We start from the raw sequence: 26,055 nt of genomic DNA on the forward strand, positions 1-26,055 counted from the left end.
TGAGGTAGCAGTTGGAAGTGGCCACACTTCACGTCTGTTAAGTTATTCTGTTAATAGGTGGTGAAAACAAAAATTGTTTTTTTTTTTAGGTGGTAATTTAAAACTTTGAGAGATTTAGGTGGTAAATTAAAAATTTGGAAATTTTTTAGGTGGTAAATCACAAAAAATCCAAATATATATAATACATCTAATTTTATCTATCTTTATATTGTTGTTTATTTCACTCCTCCAATATATGTAGTATGATTTATGTTTGTTGAACTTAATTAGCAAGTATGTTGTCCAAGTATGTTTTATGCATTAACGGTTTTACGCATGCAAGGAGCTTATATATGTTTTGTATGTAAGGTCAAGCATGTCTGGAAGTTTATTTATTGCTAAGTACGTAATGTCTAGCATTCAAGAGCCTAAATTATTCGTGTCACGTAGTACAAACCACATGTACTTCGGTCATGTAGGGTACAGTTTCAAAGTTTTATGAGAATGTCAAATTAATAAATTATGAGTTATTTGTGCCTAAAACCCTCATGTTAACAGACATATATGTTGTACGTGGACTCACATATAGAATCATGTTTAGAAGCAAAAAGTAGTTCACAAGTCTTAAAGGATTCTAAAAGAAGCTTTGTTAGGTTATTTATTTAATTGATGAATGTTTTATTTGATTGTGTCTTGAGTCGGTTTTGAATAAAATGTTAATAAACGTAAAGTGAAACCGAATAAACAATGGGGGGAGTATGAGACCGGAGGGTCATTGCTAGCTTCTAACGGTGATACAAGACGTTGTGTTACAATTTTATGCGCAGAAAATTCCGTCACATAGGTGACACAAGGTTACTATTATATCTTTTAGGATTTGGTTGGCTCCCAACACTTGTTTCATTTGTAGAATATCGTTCGATGCTTATTCTAATTCATCTAACAAACATGAAATATGAAATAAAGATGAAATTCATAATGAACAATAATAAGAACAATACTTCAAAGCAAGAAGAATTATGAAAATACCTCTATATTGATCAATAGAATGAAACGTATCAGGGCTCAATAATATGAAGAGAGAAAACCAAAATAGCGTAGAAAAGGAGTTCTAGGAATTCAAAGCACGAGGGAAATAAATTAATTCCTTGAAATATTTATAGTTTCTATTTTCTAAAATAAAAAAATAAAAATAGAAGTCTTCAATGGTTGGTAGATGGACGATGATGTGGCAATGAAACCCGAGCACCGACCAAGTCACCCAAGCGACTCACAAGGGAGCAAGTCTGAGAAGCATGGCAACGAGGGATCTTGCGTGCCATCCCTCGCTAGCCCGGTGAGACGCATAACAATGCAACAATGAAGCATCGAGGGATCTAGCGAGAGAGCGGGGGATGTACATCCTCTTATGCAATGCTTGATGGATAGAGATATGGTGCAACGAGGGATGTGGCGAGCCAACGAGGGATGCAGCGACCCTATGCACAAGCGATACATCGAGAAAATCATCCGGATTTACATAATCGTTCCCGAAAAGCTCAATTCTCTAATCAAAAACTTCGTCTTCGGCTCAAACCATCTGGTGATCATTCGATCCACCTCCAAATAAACACTCCAAAAGCACTCAAATGATTGTAAAATCACCTGAAATATCAAGGAGAACACAAACGGAGCGTAATAGAGTACAATAACGATGACAACTTATGCAAATATGCCTTTAAATGCAACTAAAATGAGATGAACGCCTAGAAATACAACCTAAATGCGTGTGAAATACCCTAATACAAATAATTCCTCTGTTCCGCAAAGGATGCATCATTTCTATTTTCACGTATCCCAACATGCTTCTTTGATCATTAATATCTCCAATTGCGTCACTACTACAAAATTCGGAATAAGAAACGTTGAATATAGAGCGGTCAAGTGTGTTAAGCGTTTCACATGAGTATATAGAACGGTTATCTACGACCACAGTTTCACGGTGGAAGGAATAGAGAGCGGTTAAGAGACTTAACCATTTCGTATGTTTTTACTCTAATTAAAAAAAAAACAATTAAAGCTACCATATATGTTGAACGAATTAGTAATAGTAACATATAGAGCTTTGTCTTGTCTGCCATATCTCTCCTCCTCTTCAATAATTCTTCCACGGTATCTCTCTTCAAAAATCCTCTTCTAGGTCTTTGTTCGTTGGTTTCCCTCTCCCTCTCATCAAAATCCCCAATTCGTCTAACATTTTTCGGCGATTGTTAGGGTTTTGCGCAAAAAATGAATCACATCGCGTCGATTGGCCGGAGCTAGGTGTTCGTTTGCTCCCCTCTTCTTCTCTCTCCTTTGTATGTTCACCTCTTCCGTTTTTTCTTGCTATATTCGATTTTTAATGGTTATTTTTTGTTCAATTACCTTCCATCTTTGGATTTGGAATTGGATTTGAATATGTGATGATTATAGAATTAAAAATTTTGAACGCTTTGAATTTTTGAGCTGCTTGAATTTGAACAATGGTGCAGTGTGATATTTTCGTTCCCTCAAAAAAAATTAATTAGGTTTTCGTTGACAGATTGCTAGTTTATTTAATTATGTTGTTTTTTGTTGGAAATTATCTAGGTTTGATATAAGTTCTGCAAGTTTTTGTTTTTTCTCTTGGGTTTGGTTTTTGGTTTATTTTCTGACCTGGGTTGTTATTAGATTCTTGAAATTATGGAGGTTTTATGAGTAAATTTTGATTCTTTTCCCCTTCTCAATTAGTCAATTATACCCTATTTTGGACCTTGGAAATGAAAGGTTTACGAGCTACAGGGCCCTGGTAAATATATTTTCTATTCACTTGGATTTTTATCTGCTAACTTATATTTAAACAATAAGAAGCATGGGAACTACGGGTAACTGGAGGTGCAAGGTTGGGGAATGAATTATGAGGCGTTGAAGTATGAATTATCTCTTAAGTTCTTCCACTCCTTGATTAGTACTTGTATTCGGATTGCTCGATTGGATGCATTGGGTGCCTTGGTAAGGAACTCATTATAACATCTTTGTACAACCTTGGTGATGTTTCTCTCTATGATATTCTTGAGGAGGGATTGTAAAGAAAATATGTGTCGAGGTAGTTTAGGGAGTCCAAGTTGTTGCACTAGAAAGTATCCTTATGAATAGTCCCTCCTAACATAAAGTTCACAATGTGCATAATTTATATAACTAGAGGATTTATCAGGCTGAAAATTTCAGGATTCATTCTGTGCAGGGGGCATTCTCACTTCTCCACCAACACATTTCCAAGATGGGATTGTTCTCGGCCTATGCGTGTATTGGGTCATAATGGGGAGATCAACACTCTTTGTAGAAATGTTGTTTGGGCCAATTATTTATTGTTTGGGCCAATTATTTATTTACTTAATTTTCCGGCCTAAATACCTACCAGACAGCTAGATTAAAACTTTTACCAGTATTACAAAGAAGATATTTGCAAATATTGCAGTTCGTCATGCATATCGGTGAGAAGAGACTGAAACTTTTTACCAGTATTACTAGAAGATATTAAGTTCCGTAGTTATGATGAGAATTTCCTTATCAGACAACCTAATTCAGGTTATTCAACAGTAATTTTTTATTTAATTAGGTGTATACTACGTATCTGTTAACAATGAGGAGGTTGTTTTTCTTTTGACTATTTTATTTGATAGTTTGATGCGTAGTATAAAGTTCTTATGTGGGCTAGCTCAACTATCACCTCTTAGTTTTTTCTGATAAATCTGGCAGGTTCGAGACATTAAATCTCTGTACCTGTTCCATAATCAGCCAGCTTGGTACAAGTTTGTGACAGCTATATTTTGTCATGCAAATTGGTAAGGTTCCAAAGCTTTAATCTTTGTGAAACCTAAGGCATTAATTAGAAAATTGCAGTGTATAATTGTATATGACCTATGTCATAATTGAATAAATTGAAAAGGCCTCTGGAAGTTTTATGCTACATCCAACAGTCTTAACCCTCCTACAATAAAACAATTTTAAGTGCTCAGCAATACCCGCATCCTAGTCTTCTTGTCTTTCAGTATATTAAGCCACTCCTTATGTTTTTTGCAGGAACCATCTTCCTAGCAACCTTTCTGTACATTTTCGGTAAGGCAATTGGATTCTGATGAATTTGTTTTGAAATCTGAACATCTCATTCTTGCACGTGGTGACATTTATCTTTCCACTATATGAATAGGGGAGCTTGTGAAATATGAAAGAGGGTTGCTCCAGAGAGTTTATATATTGTGTTGTTGTTGCTCTGGATTTGGAGATAGTGAGTAGCAAAGTAACAGATTCGCCTCTCAGTTTTATTACACTCAAGCAAACGCTATCTCTCTCATGACGGTTGCTAACCTAAGGTGAATGTATTGATCTCCATCGTCTTCACTGTCTAATGGTAATGCTAGCTTCTGCACTAGCAAATCTTCTTCACTGTCTAATAGTATACTTTTAATATAACTCTTTTTGTTTCCCTTTAATCTTGATTGCAATCTTGGATGCCTATAATGTCAATAGCGGCGAATCTGATGCTGCAGTTGACTTGTTGACCACTTGGAGGTAATTCTCTTGTGTTTGCTTGAATATTTATAGGTCCCCGTTAATTATTTGACAAACGTTGGAATTTATGTTGTACTCTATAATATGCTATGGGATTGCATTGTAACAGATCAATCCAAGCTTTTGTAGGCTTATCTATATGTAGTCTGTTGATAATTTTCCTAATGCTTTCAATATTGAACAGTTGGAGGAGCCTGTTTCTTCGAGTGATTGCTCATTGGTGATGGCCGTAGATGTGACAGGTGAATCTAGCAGTTCTGCTGGTCCATTTGATTTAGCAGTTTCTACCTCATCTATCTACGTGGAAATCAAATGTGAACAACTCAAACTTAGTTTTACATTGGTATATTTGAATAGAAGAGTGGTTAAATTGTTGTTTTTTTTTTTAATTACACTTCGAAGTTGATGATCTATGAATGATATTGGTTCCCGATTTATTTTTGTATTTTCTTTTTTTTACATAAGAAAGGTCTTTCATTTTCTTTTATTTGTACCTTATATGGATCATTTTGTCAATAAATAATAGGATTTTGTTATTGAATGAAAGGATTTGGGGATGAATTTTTTTTATATGAATATATGTTAGCCTTTTGGTAGATTAATTGAGTGATATGATCGATTGTATCTATTTATCTTTGGTGTATGAGGATAATATCCCCAAAAAGGTGGTGACGGGGTAATTATCGTATTGTTTTAATATATTTTTTTTTATAAAAAATCAGGGAATATAGAACGGTTGCCTATAACAGGCGCTTTGTATGCTGATTGGAAAAGGGTACTATACAAAGCACCTATCTACAACAACTTTTACATATTTCAATGTTTATTTAACAGTTACATATGATAAGCGCTCTATATTCCTTCTCCATTTATTTATTTTAGGAAGGGTATATAGAGCGCGTTTCTCAAACAACTGTCATATATGATTAGACATATAAGCGCCTCTTCCAACCGCTTTATAAACTTTATAAAACGTTGAGATGGAGAGCGCCTTAGAGGCGCTTTATAAAGTATATTTTAACAGCTCTATATTCCTATTTTTTGTAGTAGTGCGTGTAAGAAAAAGTTATAAAAAATTGATAGTTGGAATCCTCACATGATACGAATTTAACAAGATCTCACTTGACTATGTTTGTTTTTACATAATGTGAAAGAATAATTGTCAAAGTTAGTTAATGAATAGTGTCCAAAAGAGAAACGGTGCATCTATTGCGGAATGGAGGAAATATGATCATATAATTCATCTAGACCTGATCAAAATGCGGGCCGGGCAGAGGGTATAAAAATCAGCCCATTATGTCGGGTCGGGCCAAACTTCGGGCCGATTTTTTATGCCCAAAACCCGCTAATTCGGGCCAAAAGAAGCGGGTTTTCGGACCATGGGCCGGGCCAAATTTAGAACTAAAATTTTTGTTTTACGTTGTCCAAAGCCCGTATTTTTTAAAAAAAGTTCGGGTCGGGCCGAACCCGAAATTCAGGCCGGAAAAGTCTGCCCAAAACCCGGGAATTTTCGGGTTGGGTCGGGTCGGGCCAGCAGGTCGGGTCAACGTTGATCAGCTCTAATTTCATCATAGTGTGCGGCAGTACAAAACCAAAGGGCATGGCCTTGTTTATTTATTCACTATATATATAAGTAGCATATACATAGTGCATGTACATACATATTATACGTAGTACATAGTATATAAAAGGCTAATTAATAATAATAATAATAATAATAATAATAATAGGTGCCTTAATTAATTTATAGAGAGAACAGATCATTTAATCGATCACATCTTAGTTGTTGATATAGATCGATAAGATCGAACAGATCACTCGAACTGATCAAAGCTGACGGCAATCATAGCCATGGAATCATCATAGTTATTAATTTGAGCAGAGGCTGAAGCACCTGTCTTGGTATCCCAGTATCGACACATATCATCGGATGCATCTAGTTTTTGTAAAATTACATAATCCGGTATTTCTTTGATCCTCGTTAGAGTCCCAGCTTCCACGTACACCTACGAAATTATAAAGTTTTTATATATATAAGACGATCTTACACAAAAGAACGAGTTGGTGTTATATAAGTTAAGTAATGGAACCAATTATTACACACTGGAACCAATTAGTTAAGCAATAAAATTAATTAATTAAGCAATGGAACCAATTAGTTGAACAATCAAAACGATCTTTTCGGTATGACGGTATTACATAAAAGTTACAGCTACAAAATTATGCATACACATGATGGAGTATGTACTAATTAAGGATATGCCAATATACTCCCTTTGTACTTTTTTGGGGGGTTATATTTTTACCCGCACAAGTATTAGGAATTTTAATTGAATGAAGTAAGTGGGATAATTGAAAAAAAAAAAAAGAAAAAAAAATAGGCGAGGGTGTAAAAGTCACTCATTCTGTCTCTTTTTGTTCTTTAATTACGTTTGTATTATACATGCGATTTAATGACTAATTATAGTGCATTGAGATTTCTCTATTTTTTTTAATTTTTAAATAAGTCAAATTACGTTTATTTATAATGTTTTCACTTTTATTAATAATCTGACATTGGGAAAATGAGAATTTTTTTAATTCCCCGGCCAATGGAAAAATATGAGAGATTAAATGTCCCAATAAAAATAAAATTAATTGATTAAAATAATCTTTTGGCACATATTTTGATAGAATAGTATAGAATATTGACATTTATGTTTTAATATAAAAGGAAACGTAAAGACAAAATGGGACACCTAAAATGGAATACGTAGAGAACAAAAAGAGACATAACCAATTATTTAATTTATGATTGCATGTAGTGGGAAATAATAAAGAATTAGGGAGTGGGTACCAAAAATAAACACATGTAACTCCTAATAAATTACGGCCGTAAGTAATAATTGTAACTCCTAAAAAATAAAGAGCTAGAGACTAGAGAGTACTCCCTCCATTCTATAATGCTGTTCCAATTTCTATTTTTCACGTTTGCCAATACACATTTTGTATTATTTATATCTCCATTGTACATTAGCAAAAATTATAAAAATTTGATATTATTAAAATACTCATTGATACTAATCAAACAAGACCCCATATAAATATGTTTTATGATATTGGAAATAATTTAGAAGATTCTATTCAAGACCCCCACATGAAAATTTAATCACAAATTCTTATTTACAATGGGTGTACAATAAATATTGTACACCGGAGTAAAAGTTAACTCAAAATGCTTAAAAGTTAAGCTTATATATGTAAAAGTTATGTATTTTATAGTGATAAATTTTTTAATTTTAGTAAAACTTATTTCTTTAAAATGACAAATAATGTATAAAATTAATCATTTAACCCTTTAAAATGTTTATCTATCAACTTTTTTATTCCTAATATAAAAGTTAATCAAAACTAGGTTAAAGTTACAAAAAATTGGGTAAAAGTTATCTTGGTGTACAATAAATTTATTGTACACCTAGTGCACGCAAGACCTTTTGAAATTTTATACGGAGTAAACATATTATACCTTGTTAAATTTATTGGATTTGTCCCAAGCCAAGAGCCATCCAAGACCAGGATATGCACTAGCGGAATATATAATTGCACCTTTTGAGTTTGACACATGAAGATCACTACTACTAGTACCCTTGTGCACAAACGTACCAATACCATTTTTCCTAGCTATCTTAGAAGGAGGTAGATCCATGAATTTTCCAGTCCATGAAGTTATTTTCTCAAACTCTAGATCTCTAGAATAGTTGACATTTTGCACAACTCCGGTGACCAAAACCTCTTGATCTTGGCTCGAGTACACCGCCTTTTCTTTGATGTTTTTAGCCAACGACTCCGCCTCCTTCATTGCCTCTCCGATTGCTGCTTTCTCCTTGTCGGATAATTGGTTCACGCCATGATCAGCTTGTTGTATCGAAGCCATTATTAATTATATTGCTTCACGTATGTAATTAATGGAAAGAACAAAAAGAAAATTAGTAATTATTTTTATCATTATAAGCTAATGCATGTGAAAATCACCAATATATATATATATATTTCTATATATATATATATATATATATATATATATATATTAAAGATGGTTGTGGGATGGGCCCGACACGACATGTAAAAAGCTCGACTCGATACTGGCACGAAAAAAGCAAGAGCAAGAAGTCATGGAAAGGGCCTGAGCCTCGTTTTTTGGAAAAAATAAGGCAAGGCGCAACACGGTTACTAAAATTAATTAGGCTTAGACACGACAACCTGTGGACCTGGGCTCTATTTTGAAAATTTTCAGCCCGGCCGACCTGATACGATGCAGAGCGAGCTTGGCGTGGCCTGGTCGTTTAGACCCATGGGCTTGGCCCAAACCCGTCCTGGCCTGACCCACAACCTTCTTTATAAACTATGTATATATATATAGAAGAGGAAAGAAAGCATACCTTAGTTCTAGTAAATGAATATGTTTTTGCAATGCACAAATACCCTAGGGTGTCCCCAATGGTGTATTTATAGATCGAGTAAATATTCATCGATATAACTGGTAACCCAAACTTTTCAAAAAGATCGATCTACGATAATATATCGTGTGGCGGTCCAAAAGAGGAAAGTTATCCTCACCTATTCTGTTCTTTTAGTTACCATTATTGATGTTATTAGTTTTCTTTATTGTAGTTATAAGTTACCTTATTTTCAATGCTATTAACTCAAATGGTAGAACAATGTACAATATTGCATATAGTGTGGGTTCAAGCCCCACATAGCCTACTATTTATATTACACTTGTGTATTGGTATATTCTCGTTATTGGTGTTGTATTGGTCATATTTCTAACGTGTAACAAGCATATAACTCTTGATAAAGGTCACTTCATTGATTATTGTTAGGGTCACATTTTTCATTGGTTAGAGTCACATTTATCCTTGAGTAAGGTAATTTTAGTCCTCGAGTAAAGTCACTTATATGGTACACTTTTATCTTTGATATGAGTCACTTTTTACCTTGAGTGAGTTTTATTTTTCACTTTTTATGCGCTAGGTTGGATGTACAGTAAAATACCGTAGATCGAGGACAATCAGGCTACCACAAATTTTTTTGAACTTGTAAATCCGTACCTAGATACGACGTAATGTAACCGCACAACTAACACTATTGACAAATAACAAACGAATAAGAATAACAGGTGCTGTAAATTTACAAATGTCCATTTATGGAATAATATATACTTCACATATTCTTCAATTGGGCTAAAAGCCTAAAATGCTTAACTTTTTAAATAAAAACAACTTTATCTTATTCTCTACTAGGACTTGGGATCCCTCAAAGTTTACAAGGGTCACATACTCCCTTAGCTCCGTCCCAATTTAATCGTCAACTAAATTTTTTACGGAGTTTTATGCGATAAGGTGTTTAGTCTTATACTTATATTACTTACTTCGTTAGAAATACTTGTAACGTTTGGTTCTTTTACATTATTCACATATTTTACTTTGATCATTGTTGGTGATTTATATGTCAGATAAAATATAATTTATGTGATGTTGTTAGCTTCGTCTCAATGCGTAATAAAAGCCAGTAGCGAAGCCACATTGCGTAAATATGCATTTTTAGACGAATCTGAATAGTGTGTAGAAAGAACAAGAATAGCTTTGAAAAGGGTATAAATAAATACTACGCAATAATATTACAAGAATAATTCTAAAAACAACATGACAAGAATTAACCACGACTTTGTATTAAAATATAAAGGGGACCGAGGATAAGATTCGAAGTCCTTGCTTATCCCTTGAATGTGTTATAGTCATGAGATTCACATAATGGTTTGAGATTTCAATCCTTTCAACTAATAAAGAAAAACGCAATACAAATATAGTGTCATAAAATATGTATTTTTAAATTTGTTGTTGACTTTTTTCTGTCAAATTGTAAATATAGATTAGATTCCGTGCACGCACGGATTTTGACCATTCTTTTTTCACAAAATATTTAACTGAATATCTCCCAAACTATTACATATTTTTAACATTTTTAACATACTCGTTTAAATTTATTCATCTGATATGCATATTTAAAATTCCAATATGTTAATTTGACCAAAATATTAAGTGATATATTTTCCATTATTAATATAGCAATTTGACTAAAATATTACCAATTTAGATTAATTATTATTACGTCGTATCTATTATTGTCATAATTTATAAACTAAATTTTGTTTCCATACATAAATAGTTTATAAAAAAGGTAGAGAATAAAAATAAAATAAAAACAGATACACTTTTTTAGGAAAGTAGTTTTTGGCGGAAAAAAATTACACCAGGAATTGACACGTGTCATTCCTGGTGTCTCTTTTAGTATATAGTAATAGATGTACTAAAATATGTAAGATTGTATTCCCTTATTTGTGATACGATATTAAATAATTATTTTTTACAATGATTACAATTCATTTTTTTTTAATTATTTGAAAACTTACTAAGGATATTATGGTATATTCTATAAGGAACGCCAAAAGTCCATTACTAAAATGACCTCATTATTTCCCTTATAGAATAGAGATAAGTTGGGTGTTGTCTCGTTTTATTACCTCTATTCGCATACAAACAGACTCCACTATCCTAGTACACCAGGCTTGGACAATGTCCAAAATTAATTATACGTATGGGTAAATTTTCTGAGACATGTGGTATCCATAAAAATGGAGCGTTCGCAGGTTCATCAAGTTCATTTACGTGCTAATTCGGCGGTAGAGAACTGTATCAACTCTGCGATGTATCATTTGGAGCCAGATTAATTTTTTGTTTCTTAGTTTTTTGGATTTTTTGTCATTTAACACCTTAAAAAAATTAGTTTTTGTAATTAAACACCTTACTTATTTTTTTATTATATTTAAACACCTTAAAAATCTAAAATTTTATAAATCAACACCGCTTAACGATTTCCATAAGAAAAAAACGTTGATTTTTAACCATGCTATAACTTCAAAATCATAATTTGATGGTAGAAGAAGTAGTTTACCACCATATCATGCCTTGGGAACTTTAGGATAGTTGAAAACTAATGTTTTTTCTAAAAAAAATCGTCAAGTGGTGTTGATTTCTAAATTTTTTCGTTTTTTAAGGTGTTTAAAAACAATAAAAAAATAAGTAAGGTGTTAAAATACAAAAACTAGTTTTTTAAAGGTGTTAAATGACAAAAAATCCTAGTTTTTTTAGCCTATTAATCCTATGTCAAAAAAAAAAAAAAATGCTAAGTATTGCAGTATTGCTCTACTGCTTTGCTACTGCAATCAAGAAAAACATAGTACAAAAGCAGTTGATATTATAAATCTATACAATGAGATGATTATAACAAGACCCCACATGACTATATTTTTTCTTAAGCATACATCAAAATCGATAGTCCAAATAGATTATATATATTAATAGTGTAAAAAATCAAATTGTGTCATCTAAAAAAATAGATGAAGTATAATTTATTGCTTATTTAGCCTAAGAAACATGAGAAATACTTAGCTTGTATATTAATGATAGTAAGGTTGCAAATCGGATCATTGTTAAACAGTCCGTATCACGTCGAAAGAGGACAATGTCGAGTCAATGTTTTTATTCAGATTAAAATTTAGTATACGTTACACATATTATTCCAAAACTAATGGACATACGTAAAAATTTGGTGTTATTCTTATTCCATGTATATGTTTTGTGAATGGCCAACATGAGTTATGTGTGTGTTTTTATTATGAAAATGCATGAGTACGTAACCTTTTTCATCGATCATTTTTTTCTCTATAAATACAATATTTGGGACACCCACCTTATTTGTGCAAAGCATAAACTTGTATCAATAACTACACTTATAGTATAAGGTATGCTAATTTCTTTCCTCGATCTTCTTATTATTTTTAATATTTCTATCCTTTCAATTAATTAATATCTCTAATTATATATTACATCCGTTTCAAAATAATCTTTATACTTTTCGTTTTAATCTGTTTTCTAATGTTCTTTACATTGTGATTTTATTCTAATTTTTTTTTTTTGACATGAAACTTTATTATATTACCTCTCTTACCCCCTATATTTCTCACTTTCCACCCACTATCTTTTATTTTTATTTTTTATTTTTTTATTTTACAGTCCATCATTTACTTTACACTTCCTCCGTTTACAAATGTTTGCAACGTTTGAACTTTTTACAATGTTCACATATTCTACTTTGAATATTATTGGTGATTTATATGTCAGATAAAATATACTCATGTGAGATCTAGTTAGATTCGTTTCAATACGTATGTTCAAAATATCAACTTTTTATAATTTTTGCTTGAAGATAATTTAAGATATTAACTATCAAAATCGTACATTGGCATGCGTGAAAGTGACAAACGTTGAGATATTTCAAAACAGACGAAATATATTTTATAACATTACCCACTGTTTTACACGCTCTTTGTTTATTTTTTTTCCAAAAATATTACAAAAGGTCTTGCATGCACAAGTTGTACAATAAATTTATTGTACACCAACGTAACTTTTACCCAGTTTTCTCTAACTTTTATATTGTTAAAAAAAGAATTGATATATAAACATTTAAAGGGTTAAATGATTAATTTTATACATTATACTTCCTCCATTTTTTTTAATTGCACCATCTGGGATTTCACGCTTGTCAATGCACTAATTTAACCACTAATATTTCTCATTATATATTTTGAAAAATTATAAAAATTTGATAATTTGAAAGTATATTTCGAGACGAATCTAACACGATCCCACATTAATATATTTTTCCTTGCATAAATCACAAAAAATAACTATATAAGAATACGTGAATAGTGCTAATTAAAACCAAGATGGTGCAATTATTAAAAATTGGAGGAAGTATTTATTAGTAATTTTGAAAAAATATTTTTTATTAAATTGAAAAATTTTATTCTTAAAAAATAGATAACTTTTACATATATATGGGTACTTTTAACCATTTTACGTTAACTTTAACTTTGGTGTAAAATATTTATTGTACACCTCCATGTAAATAAGAATTTGTGAAAACATTAACGGCCCGTTTGGTAGCCGGTAATAAATGGTGGGAGTGGGAATGAATCTTAGTGTTATTTGACAAGAAAATAACACCATGATATCCATGGTAATGAAATTTTGTCTTAAAATTTGGTGTTTTCCTTCATAAATTTGCATTCCCAACTAATACCACTCCCCAAAGAGATGATTTTGAGTGAACTTGCATTACCATGGGAATGAATATTGATTTTCCTTACAAATTTACATACAAATTCATTCTCATTGACACCATTTATAGCCGGCTACCAAACGGGCCGTAACAGTAATCTAACCAGTATTATGGGTTTCCTTAATAGGTAAAGGAAACAATATAATGGCATCGGTGCAACAATTTTCCGACAAGGAGAAAGCAGCAATCGGAGAGGCAATGAGGGAGGCAAAAAAACATGAATGCAAATGCGGCGTCGAGCCAAAATGTCCCGGTTACGGTTATTGGCGTTATAAAGAATCTCAACTCTACCGAAATTGAGCGTTTGGGAGAAGAATGGAGCTGGATGGGATTATTCGAGGATCTCCCTCCAAAAAAAATTGAGAAAAATGGTATTGGTTCGTTTAAGCACACGGGTGGGCCTGGCCTGTACCAGTGCAGTGGCGCATTCAAGTATTGTTCTGTTTTGGGCCCAAATCCTCAACTTGGATGGATCTTGGCTTGGGAGAAGCATAGGAGCACAGCAATTCCTGGAAAGGTGCGCAGCCAAAATGCAACCACGTTAATTAACACTTACTACCTCGATCCGTTTTATAAAGAACTTTACGATTGTGATAAAAGTAGAAAAGTTAGTTGAATATAATAAAACATGGATAAAGTAAATAAAATGTGTAAAAATGATTTGGGGTCGGCTAACATGAATCGTCTTAAGAGATCGTCATAGTCACCAATCAGACCAGAAAGGAGCAGGAAATAAAAAGAAAAAAATAAGGAAGAGAAAGTGGAATTAATGAAAGTAAGATAAAGAGAAAAATGTATATACATTATAGAAGAAATATTGTAAGAGATAATTAAAATAAGTAAAGTTTAAAATAAATGAATAAGTAAAATAAGTACATTTCAAAATAGGATGTGAAATTAAAAAAATTTAAAGAATTTTAAAAATAAAATAAAAAATAAAAATAAGAATAGAAAATAAAATAAACTAAAAATAGACAGAAACAGAAACATGAAAGCTGGATAAGTTAAATGAAGTCATCAATGTATATTCTCTCCCTCCACTATGTCATATCCAACGCCATGTGTTCCTCGATCCCAAGAAAGCTCATATCGTGCTCAATCACCTTTCTCTAAGTTTTATTAGGTCTTCCCCTACCCATTGCAATTCTATCACTTTGCCACCCTTTCATCCTCCTAACCGGAGCATCACTTGTAAAAATGTGGGTTGGTATGAGAAAAAAAATATGAATAAACACTACTAGAAATTTGATTATTAATGACAAACCAATAATGACGGGTAAAAAACTCCATCGCAAATCTCTTTTATGTTTCTTGTAGTGAAAATTAAATATGAGAAAGTGAGTGATAAAAAATTGTAAATATTTTGGGTTAAAGAAGGGTAAGGTAGTAAATTTTCATGTCAAAATAAAGCAAAGTGTAAAGAAAATTATAAAACGGACGAAAACTAAAAGTGTAAAGATTATTTTGAAACAGAGTCTATAAATACGATGTTTGTGTTGTATGTAGGTGTACGTGGAAGCTGGGACTCTAGACAGGATCAATAAGCTAACGGTGATATACATTAGAAAAAAACTATATGCATCCGGCACTATTAGTCGATACTGGGATAGCGACACAGGTGCCTCAGTCGTTGCTGAAATCAGTGCATGCACAAATCCCGCCGGGGGTTTGGTAGCTATCAGCTTTGATCAGTCATCATTTAATAATCTGTTTTCTCTATAAGCACCTACTCCCTCCGTCCCGGAATACTCGACCCGGTTTGACCGGTACAGAGTTTAAGGGACTTGAATTGACTTATTTAATTTAATAGGTAGTAGTTGATAGTGGGGTATTATTTTAATGTAGTTAGTGGGAAATGAGAGTAGGTGTTGAATTTTTAATTATTTTTTGTATGGAGTAGGGGGTAGGTGGGTTAATAGGGATGGAGTGAGAAATAATATTATATTGTTAGTGTATTTCCATTTTTAGAAACAGGTCAAGTATTAAGGGACGGCCCGATAAGGAAAACAGGTCAAGTATTCCGGGACGGAGGGAGTATTATTTACTACGTATCAACCTATTATATACTCGTACTACTACGTATAATATGTACACTATATATATGCGGCTAGAGTGCTAGCTTTATATATATTGGAATAAATAAACAACGCTATCCCCTTGGTTTTGTACTGCCGCAAAATATGATGAAATATATAATTATATACTTATCTAATTTTATCTATCGTTATATTGTTGTTTATTTCATTCCCCCTATGTATGGTCAAAGACTATTATGCTTGGTGTTTGATATATATGGTTGGTGTTTGGGTTCCCAATTGGATACCAATAGGGTCACTAAGTCCAAATTCCAATGGCTCAACACTACAATATTAATCCTATTTCTGTCCTACATGGCTGGTCAGCCACCAACAAAGGCTTAAGGCCCAATCACAATAAATGACCTATGCGCATTTATTACACAAACAATACAAATAGGCCGCCAAGGCTCACACATCAAGGTACGTCCAATTTATTGCCTTAATACTACTCTCTAGAGAACTCTCTCTAGAATCCGAGCATCGTTCTTACTTAGGCATCGGAGGGGCTTTCCTCGGAAACACCCCCGAGGCTAGTGACTTTGTCACTGTGCAGGTAAATTTGGATACAACTCATTCAAGCAAGCAAGATCTTCAACACAAGCAGAAAGGGCCTTCATACGAAGCCCATTATTTCAACACCGGAACAATTTGGCGTCGTCTGTGAGGAAGAACACTTCAAAGCCTTGAAAAAAATCAACCATCTTCACTCTGAAAATGGATAACAACAATATCAACAACGGTGATAATGATATGATCGTCCGCACGGATTCAGAATCCGAAGCGGAAGTGCAACCGCGGTCGGTGGCGAGGTCACAGCCGAGTAGGCACTAGTAGAAAAACGCTTATTTGCATCCCCGCATTTGCCACGCCATTCTGAACATGTGACGCAAATGACAAATTTTAGCGTAAAATTTAGTCATTTACGTCGCAGCTTTGTTAAACTGCGAGGCAAATGACTCTAGGATGCCCCCAGAGTCATTTGCGTCGCAGACTAGTAGAGCTGCAACGCAATTTAGTCACTCATTTGCGTCGCATTATTACTAATCTGCGACGCAAATGACTTTAAGAACATCTTAAAGTCATTTGCGTCGCAATTTAATAAAACTGCGACGCACATTAGTTTGAAAATTTCTGAAATTTTCGTTGGCGCTCATTCACTTACTCTCTGCAGGTCTCTCGCTCGACTCATTGTGCTGCGAGCTAATTAAAGCAAAAACAAAGCAAAACCCTCCCCTTTTTCAACCGTCGTTCCTTCCTACCGTCTGCTGCCTCTGCTTCACAGCGTTCTCCGGCCAGCTTCCACGACGAGCTTCACTGCCCTTCTCTTCCGTTCACCGTTCTTCTTCACCGCCGGCTGCAGCTTCTTCAACTGCCGTGAAGCCCCCCTTCTTCAACGGTGGAAATTCTTCAACCGCCCTAGCTTCTTCAACTGCCGTTAGCCGAAGATTCTCCGGCCATCTTCTCACTGTATTGCCGCACCTTCTCCGGCCATCACATCAGCTTCTCCGGCCAACTTCTCACCCTATTAACTGCTTCTTAAGTCGGCCACGCCTAGGGGAACGCCGCCTCCCCTGCTCACCGCCGCCCCTTGCCCCCTACTCACTGCCGGATCTCACATCCTTCAATTGCTTCGTGAATGAATTAATTAGGTACATTTAAATTAAGTTTGAATTTTTGTGGATATTAAGTTTGAATTTTTGTGAATATTATTTCAATTGAATTTTAATTTGTGCATTTTAATTATAATTGTAGATATTATGATTGAATTTTAATTTTACATTTAAGTTGAAGTTTAAGATTGAATTTTATTTGTGGATATTATTTAATTGAATTTTAATTGTGTATATTTAAGATTTAGGTTTTTGATGAATTGTAATATGTTATTATAATAGTTGGTTTTGTTGGATTTATTTGTTTATTACATTTAGGTTTTGTTGAATTGAGGTTATGAAATGAATTTTTGGGTTTGTGTAGGTTTATGAGATGGTTTGTGTAGGTTATGAAATGAATTTAGATGATGAAATGATGTTTTGGGTTTGCTACAAAATTCGGATTTGTGAATTTGTGATGTGAAATGAATTGTACTATGGGAACTTGTTATTAGTTATGGTAGGTTTTGTTGGAAGCTATGGATTTAAAATGATATGAATATCCTAGTTTATATTCTAACCTTCGACAAAATTTGGTCATATTGTTTTATCTTTAGTGGTTGAAAATGGATCGAAGTTGGATGTATGGTAGTAAACGATTTTCTACAAGGTTCTTACAAGGGATTCAAGAGTTTAGTAAGGTTGCCTTGAAACATCAATCAGAACATGAATCAAGTTTAATTAAGTGTCCTTGTTGTGATTGCAATAATTCAACGGGGTATCGGGATATTGATGATATTGTTGATCACATAATTCGTCGCGGTTTTAAGAGTAACTACACGACGTGGACATGGCATGGTGAGAGCATAGATCATGGGGCAAGCTCTAGTATGCCGAGCTCGAGTCAGCATAATCATTGTGATAATGATGATGAAAATGAGGGAGTTAAGTGCAATTGTATGAAAACTATGGTTTCTAAATTAAAAGAAGGGGAGGATGTTAAGTTGCAAGCTAGTAAAAGGGCATTCAATTTTGACAACGACCGTGAACTTATTATCGCCGTTGAAGACATCAATCAACTTCTCTCGGGAGCATGGCTCAATATATCGATATTGCAAGTTCTTATATTGTGAGTTTCCTAAATTAAATTTTCTCTCCTAATTATTATATTTTCAATTGTCTTAACGTTATTGAGCTATGTAGGGCTTTATATGAGTCGTGGGATGAATTTGATCATTCTACCAATGCTTTGGGATTCATGTGCCCGGAGATGATCTCGGAAACCATGTTGTATAGTGATATAAATCGTGTTCTATTATACATGTCGCAATCCATGGCAACACTCAGTTCTAAGTCATTCATCTTATGTCCATACTACGAAAAGTAAGAACATTTTAAATTTATTTTTCATATTATATTGTTGATTGTTGTTAATATTTTTTTTCTAACGACATAATTTTATTGTTTGTACGTAGGAGGCACTGGATTCTTTTAGTTATTTGCTTGGCTAAATCTCAGGTCTACATATTTGATTCTATGCAGAAGAAGAGAAATTTGATGATTAAGAACCAATTGAACCTGTAAGTAAAGTATTTTATGAATTCTTTGCATTTACATGATACAAAAATATAATAAAGTATATAGCTATAAGTCCCCTTTTGTCAAACGTGTAGGGATTTTCGGACTTACAAGGCACAAAATGGAAAATCTAAAGGAACTAAATTGAATTGGATTGCGGCACAGGTATAATTAGTTTAATACTTACCTAAAGATCAAGTTTTTCAAAATTATTACGTATAATTTCATATAAAATTTACTTGTGTTGTTTTTTTAATGCATGTAGTGTCCTCAACAACCGGGATCACTAGAGTGTGGCTACTACGTCATGCGTTTTATGTACGATATATTTACAAAGCATCGTGATAGTCAAGATCTTACTACGGTATGTGATATACTTTAATAAATTGAAGTAGGCATAACTATTGATTGTTGACCTAATTATTTATATACTTGCATGTGTATTTTTAGGATTATTCAAGAACAGAGCCTTTTTCATTCGAGGAGATTAATGAGGTTAAAGAATTTTGGGCTGATTACTTTTTGACCAATTCCGATGTAAATCTAGCTAGCTAGTTTGTTGTAATATTGGTTTGTTAGGTTCGTTATCAACATGTAGGTTGAACGATATGATATGATGGATTGCCTTTTATTGGGTTTTTAAACTATATTTGACAGGTGCATGTATTATAATTCCCGATTATTGGGAAGGGTTATATTACAAAGGAGATTCTGTCGAAATTTTCAACTATATTCCACTATTTTTTTTATGCATGTATATATAATACTGTGATCCAGATACATGAAATATGAAGTTGCTCAATAAAAAAAAAGAAAAAAAAAGAAGAAATAAGGTCATTTGCGTCGCAGTTTAGTAAAACTGCGACGCAAATGACCTTATTTTTGATATTCAATTTGAGTCATTTGTGTCGCAGTTTTACTAAACAGCGACGTAAATGACTTTTTTTTTGACATCCTGGATAGTCATTTGCGTCGCAGTTTAGTAAAACAACGACGCAAATGACTTTTCAGGATGTCAAAAAAAAAGACATTTGTGTCGCTGTTTAGTAAAACTGCTTCATTTGCGTCGCAGACAGTTGCGTCGCACCAATGTGCGACGCAAATGGGCTTAAATGACCGACGCAAATGACTGTTTTTCCACTAGTGAGGGCTACGTACGACTTCCACGATTGCAAGACCACCAATTACATCCCGGAAAGAACTCAATGCGGCCATGACCATCATGCAAAACTTCCTCTTCAACGAGAAGGAGAAGGGATTGGCAAACGACCGCCGAGAGGAAAGGAGAACCAGGCAACGACTGAACATGCCGCCCAATGAAGAGGTTTCCAGACCCTATTGTTGGTGATTTATATGTCAGATAAAACATAGTCATGCATGCATGTGAGATTTTGTTACATTCGTCTTAATGCGTAATTTCAAAATATCAACATTTTATAATTTCTGCTTGAACAGAATTTGAGATATTAACGATCAAGATTGTGCATTGACATACGTGAAAGTGACCAACGTTACGAGTATTTTCAAACGGAGACAATATAATTTAATAGAAAAGTAAGTGTGGTGAGAGATAGTACGGGATTTTTTTTTTTAATTGAATGTGAGAGGATGTGAGATTATAATTTTGACAGTGGAAAGAGAGAGGTAATAAAATATTAGTGAGTCCATGTTGTATGACAATTAAATTGGTGGGACGACTTACAGAAATAGAAAGTGTGACAACTAAATTGGGATGGAGAGAGTATAATTTATAAAGCATTAGATTGTTCGTCAAAGCTAAGCTAACACTAGGGGTGTGCACAGGTCCAAACCCGGACCGGACCGGAACCGGTTGGACCGATAGACCGGAATTTTTAATTTTCTTGGACCGAGGATCGGACCGGAATCATTCGGTCCTGTCAGGTCCAAAACCGGATTTTTCCGGTCCGGTCCAGGTCTGGACCGGTTTGGACCTGTTTTATAATTTCTTTTGGCATTTGCGAGTATAACTTGCAACTTTTACCCTTTTTATAACGATTTTTAATTGGTATGATGTACAAACTGGAATATAAATTAATCTTTTAGTCACTAAATAATTTCAAATAAAAGTATATTCGAAAGTTAGTTAAATAAATTTAAAAGTTGAATTTATTAGTTAGTGAAAATTAAGTAGCGCATGCAAAAGAAAATAATGAAATTAAACAAGAAAAGTGAAAAGAAATAACGTCAACATCTGCATATCAATAATGAACCATCAATATCATTGCATAAATACGAAACGGAAAAGAAACGAGTAATACTCGATGAATAACACATATTGATTTTAATAAGAAGTAGTACGTACTTTGTACATGAATAAGAACGTAAAAGAGAGATGAAAGGACAACTTTTTTTATTTTTGTAATGCCAAGAAAGTTTCGCATACATTAGAATATTAACATATGTTAAATTTTAGACTATAATATATTATTGTTATAAATGAACCGGGTCACCGGTCCGGACCGTAATTTTCCGGGTTTTACCCGGACCGGACCGGAAAACCGGAATTGATATTTTCCAAGGACCGATGTCCTGACCGAAATCCTTCGGTCCGATCCAGTCCAAATTCCGGTCCGAACCGGACCATGCACACCCCTAGCTAGCACTACCGAGTAGCTTTTTCAACTAACAACGGATAAAAGTCAGATGTCAAAGTGTACTAAGTGTTGGGCGAAAATAGTACTCAATGTAAATAAGTGTGGTAATAAAAAGATCGTCAATGTAAAACTAGAAAATGTATTATCTAGGAGAAAATAGTATGCAAACAAATTAATTTATTGAGGCGTTAAGAATGGATTAGATATTCCATGATTCAATGTCTGAGTTTCACCTATATTTTATGAGTTTTAGTTATAAAGTTGGCGGAGAGGGGGTGCCAGCGAGGGGGTCGCACAGGACCCCAAATAAAAACAAAAGGTCTTGCGCGCATAAGGTGTACAATAAATTTATTGTACACCAAGATAACTTTTACCCATTTTTTCGTAACTTTAACCTAGTTTTGATTAACTTTTATATTAGTAAAAAAAAGTTCATATAAATGATTAAATGATTATTTTATACATTATTAGTGGTTTTGAAGAAATATATTTTTACTGAAATGAAAAAATTTATCACTAAAAAATAGATAACTTTTACACATATAAGCTTAACTTTTAAACATTTTGAGTTAACTTTTACTTCGGTGTACAATATTTATTGTACACCCTTTGTAAATAAGAATTTGTGAAATAAAAATGGTCCCCAAAATCATTGTCTTTTGGTAATAATACGGAGTATAAATTTAATCTTTTAAAAATGAATTAAAATTTATTTTTGTGTAATTGACTTTATTTTTTTTCAATAATTGAATGATTTAAAAAATAATATGGGCGATGTAGGAAAATTGGGTATTCAAGTGCTACTAAAAGGTTTAGTTATAAAACATTAGATATAAAGAATCGAGTCGTAATGAAAACCAGTGGCGAAGCCACATTGCGTAAATATGAATTTTTTAGATGAATCTGAAAATTGTGTAATGAATCCGAGTCATAAAGAAAGAACAAGAATAACTTTGAAAAGGGTATAAATAAATACTTCGCGTTAATAATATTACAAGAATAATTCATAAAAGGACATTACAATAAGTCAAAAATTAACCAAGAGTTTGTATCAAAATATAAGGGGGACCGCGGATAAGATTTGATGTTCTCATGTTCTTGCTTATCCCTAAATGTGCGCAATTTGGATTATACACCCGGGTGCACAATGCTCATTGTGCACCCTATTGAACATTTATTGAAAATCTAATGAACATTGAGAACGATTTCAATGTACATGTACTAGTGAAATATTTAAACTATATGTTCTACAAATTTGAACTATATGTTCATTGGCTATATGTTCTTTGGGTATGAACAATATGTTCTTTGTATTTGAACTATATGTTCTTTGTAAAACAGGGTGCACAGTGAGCACTGTGCACCCGAGTGTATAAATCATATTTTGCTAAATGTGTTATAGTCATGAGATTCACATAATGGTTTGAGAGTTAAATCCTTTCGACTAATAAAGATCATAAGTAATGAAATAGTAAGTATTGCCTTACGTCTTCGCTACTGCAATCAAGAAAAACGCAATACAAATATAGTGTCATAAAATATGTAAATTTTTTAAATTTGTTGTTGACTTTTTGCTGTCAAATGGTAAATATTTACTAAAATATGTAAGATTTTATTCTCTTATTTGCGATATGATATTAAATAATTACTTCCTCCATTTTTTTTATTATTGCACCATTTTCTTTTTTCGGAAGTTGCATATTAATTGCACCATTTCCTTTTTTAGTAAGTTTAGCTACATGAAATGACATTTTTATCCTTGTATAGGTGGTGGGGACCAAACCCCACTTGTTCTTTACCTACAACTTGTAATTAATCACATGGGTATTTTTGTCAATCTCTCACCTTTTACCACCTTTCTTAATTCTTGTGCTCAATGTAGATGGTGCAATAATTAAAAAATGGAGGAAGTAGTTTTTAGAATGATTACAATTCATTTTTTTTAATTGTTTAGTTATTTGTAAACTTACAAAGGATATTATGGTCTATTATAGTAAAAATATTACATTGGTGGAAAAATATTCTGATAACGCATAGCTTACGTGGCGCCTATATGTGTCAATTAAACTGCGACACGTAAGATTGCAACAACTAAAAGTTGTCGCAACTTGTGACCTTTATCATCACCCATACAAAAATACTGTAGTAGAACACAGAATAAGCAGATGTTGGTCTTTCAAGATTACATTTATGCAGAATATAGAAACCACATATATTCTGGTTAGGCCTTTAGGTTTCTAATTAATATAGAAACTGGAAGATGAACTAGTACACACAAGAGAAGTAGTTGTTTGACTTACCTGATAAATCCTAACTAGTGTGAAGTTCTACCGCAGACAAAAGTGCAGCTAAGAACTCAGAAGTTGGACTGGCTCGTGATCAACAGGGATGGCAGTGGGTCGGATTCGGATCGGGTGGAGCTTCACCCGCATCCACCCGCTTATCAATCTGCTCTACCCGCATATCTATCCGTTACCCGCTTAACCCATCACCCGCATATATCCACCCATTCGTCATTTGCGTATGAAACGGGTATATCGGGTGATAGAACAACGCACTACAAAATAATCATTTTATAGAGACGAGGAATTTCGTCTCTATATAGTCTAAATCCGTCTCAAACTGATGCTTAGAGACGGATTTGAGACAGAAATCGGGCATCTCTATAGAGGGCGTCTCAAAAAAAATTGAGACGAAAATTTTGCAAATCCATTACAAATTTGAGACTGAATTTTTGAAATTCCATATACAATTTCATCTCAATTTTAACTTAGAGACGAAATTTTAGTAATCCGTCTCAAATTTGAGACGTTTATTGTACCCGTCTCAAAATCCATCTCTAATTGATGCATAATTTTATAGTGACAGATGAATGTTTTATTTTGAAAAAACTACATTAACTTTAACTTATAGTCATTCATCAATAAAAAATATTTTGTATATAAAACTAACAACAAATGCTTTAAAAAAAAAAAATTTACAACAAGAATTTTTAAATATGTGCTCACATGATACTACCATATCTAATTCATGGATAATGGATTGACTTCCTTCTCAAAGTAATGGCATCTTTTTTACTTTCTACCCTATTTATTTACTGACTTTGACCACGTATTTTACACATGCCCTATACAAACGTGGTTGTCCAAATGTTGTAGGATCAGTCTCAAATGTATAAATCTCAAAACACGTTACACCTTCACGCACTTTTCACTCAGTTAATTCGACCAACTGATTATCAGATTAGGATGATGATAAAGTTCGCAAGTTGCGACAATATTTAGTTGTCGCAATCTTACGTGTTGGAGTTTAATTGGTACGTATAGGCGCCACGTAGGTTATTAGTCATCATAATATTTTTACTATCAATGCAAATTTTTACTATGAAAATATGTAAATAAGGTAATCGATATAAAAAAAGAAACAAATTAGAATATTAAGATTTTCCTACCTTTATTTTAAACTAATAGAATGTATAAGTTAAATATTTTAGATTGCAATTTAAATCATGACACATAAGCATGTCATGTCATCATTGTGACACGGCTTAAAGGTCGCATGTTGCGACCTTTATCATTTTCGATCAGATTATTGCTTGCAACTATTGCAACAAAGTTCTCAAAACAAAGAACTACACACCCTGTCTCTAAATATTTTTCCGTTTATCATCTTACTGGTTTATTAAGGAGAAGAGAACACTACAACATTAACAATTGTTGTTTTTTTATTCTCTTTTTACAAGAAAACAAAATAATTGTAAGGGTTGTAGACTTGTAGCCAATAGAATTAAGTAATAGAGTGTCAACTCATTGATCGATCCAAACGTAAACCAACCAATGAGATTATAAGGGCTAGTTTGTTGACATTACAATGTATGAGAAGTCGTATTTCCTAGGAAGTGAAGAGCAAAGTAGTTGTTTGATTGACATAAGCATTGGAAGTGAAACTTCCTAGGAAGTTCTACTTCCCCCAAAATGGGGGAAGTTGTTTACATTGTCCTCCCTAGGTAAGTAGAATTTCCCATGAGAATTCTAACTTCATATACTTAACCAAACAAAAACTCTCAATTCCTAGGAAGTTAAAACACAGGGGAATTACAAATATAAGGGAAATATAACTTTCCAAGTGCAACCAAACATCACCTAAGATCTTTTATTGATAAACAAAATAAAAAATTACTCCCTCCATCCCAAAATAGTCGTTATACTTATCTTTGCACAAAGTTTTAGGTGATAAGTGGTTGTTTGGTTATCAATTGTTATTTTATTCAAAAATCATATGTGATAGGAGTTAGTGGGTATTTTTTTAATTTAATGAGAGAGGGTGTGGGGACAAAAAAAAAATTAGTGGGAAGAGAGAGACAATATAATAGTTGTGGGGTTATTCTTAATTTAGAAGTGTAACAACTAATCTAGGACAAAG

The 26,055-nt window shown here is 33.2% G+C and overlaps 2 protein-coding genes and 1 long non-coding RNA gene across 7 annotated transcripts; 2 read left to right on the top strand and 1 right to left on the bottom strand.

Moving 5' to 3' along the window:
- Positions 1 to 2,063: 2,063 nt before the first annotated feature.
- Positions 2,064 to 5,094, top strand: LOC110783359 (uncharacterized). Of its 5 annotated transcripts, none has more exons than XR_008933051.1 (6): positions 2,064 to 2,130; positions 2,233 to 2,315; positions 3,221 to 3,821; positions 4,060 to 4,095; positions 4,187 to 4,548; positions 4,733 to 5,094. It is a non-coding gene; the product is annotated as an uncharacterized lncRNA (long non-coding RNA). The 5 variants fall into 5 exon arrangements; XR_008933050.1 differs by having other exon boundaries at positions 2,073 to 2,315; positions 4,187 to 4,387; positions 4,507 to 4,548; XR_008933052.1 differs by having other exon boundaries at positions 2,073 to 2,315; positions 3,221 to 3,564; positions 3,736 to 3,821.
- A 1,030-nt stretch (positions 5,095 to 6,124) lies between these two features.
- On the bottom strand, positions 6,125 to 9,117 carry LOC110783248 (uncharacterized). The gene is made up of 3 exons (XM_056827184.1): positions 8,967 to 9,117; positions 8,054 to 8,475; positions 6,125 to 6,554 (listed from the first exon to the last, which is right to left on the bottom strand). The coding sequence occupies exons 2-3, from the start codon at positions 8,459 to 8,461 to the stop codon at positions 6,363 to 6,365; spliced, it is 600 nt and encodes a 199-aa protein (XP_056683162.1). The 5' UTR covers positions 8,462 to 8,475; positions 8,967 to 9,117; the 3' UTR covers positions 6,125 to 6,362.
- Positions 9,118 to 12,355: 3,238 nt separating this feature from the next.
- On the top strand, positions 12,356 to 15,941 carry LOC130459609 (uncharacterized). The gene is made up of 3 exons (XM_056827077.1): positions 12,356 to 12,391; positions 13,901 to 14,290; positions 15,280 to 15,941. Exons 2-3 carry the CDS (start codon positions 13,991 to 13,993, stop codon positions 15,493 to 15,495), a joined length of 516 nt encoding a protein of 171 aa, XP_056683055.1. The 5' UTR covers positions 12,356 to 12,391; positions 13,901 to 13,990; the 3' UTR covers positions 15,496 to 15,941.
- Positions 15,942 to 26,055: the final 10,114 nt, after the last annotated feature.

Source organism: Spinacia oleracea, chromosome 4 (genome assembly GCF_020520425.1).
Source record: "Spinacia oleracea cultivar Varoflay chromosome 4, BTI_SOV_V1, whole genome shotgun sequence".
Lineage (NCBI taxonomy): Eukaryota > Viridiplantae > Streptophyta > Magnoliopsida > Caryophyllales > Amaranthaceae > Spinacia > Spinacia oleracea.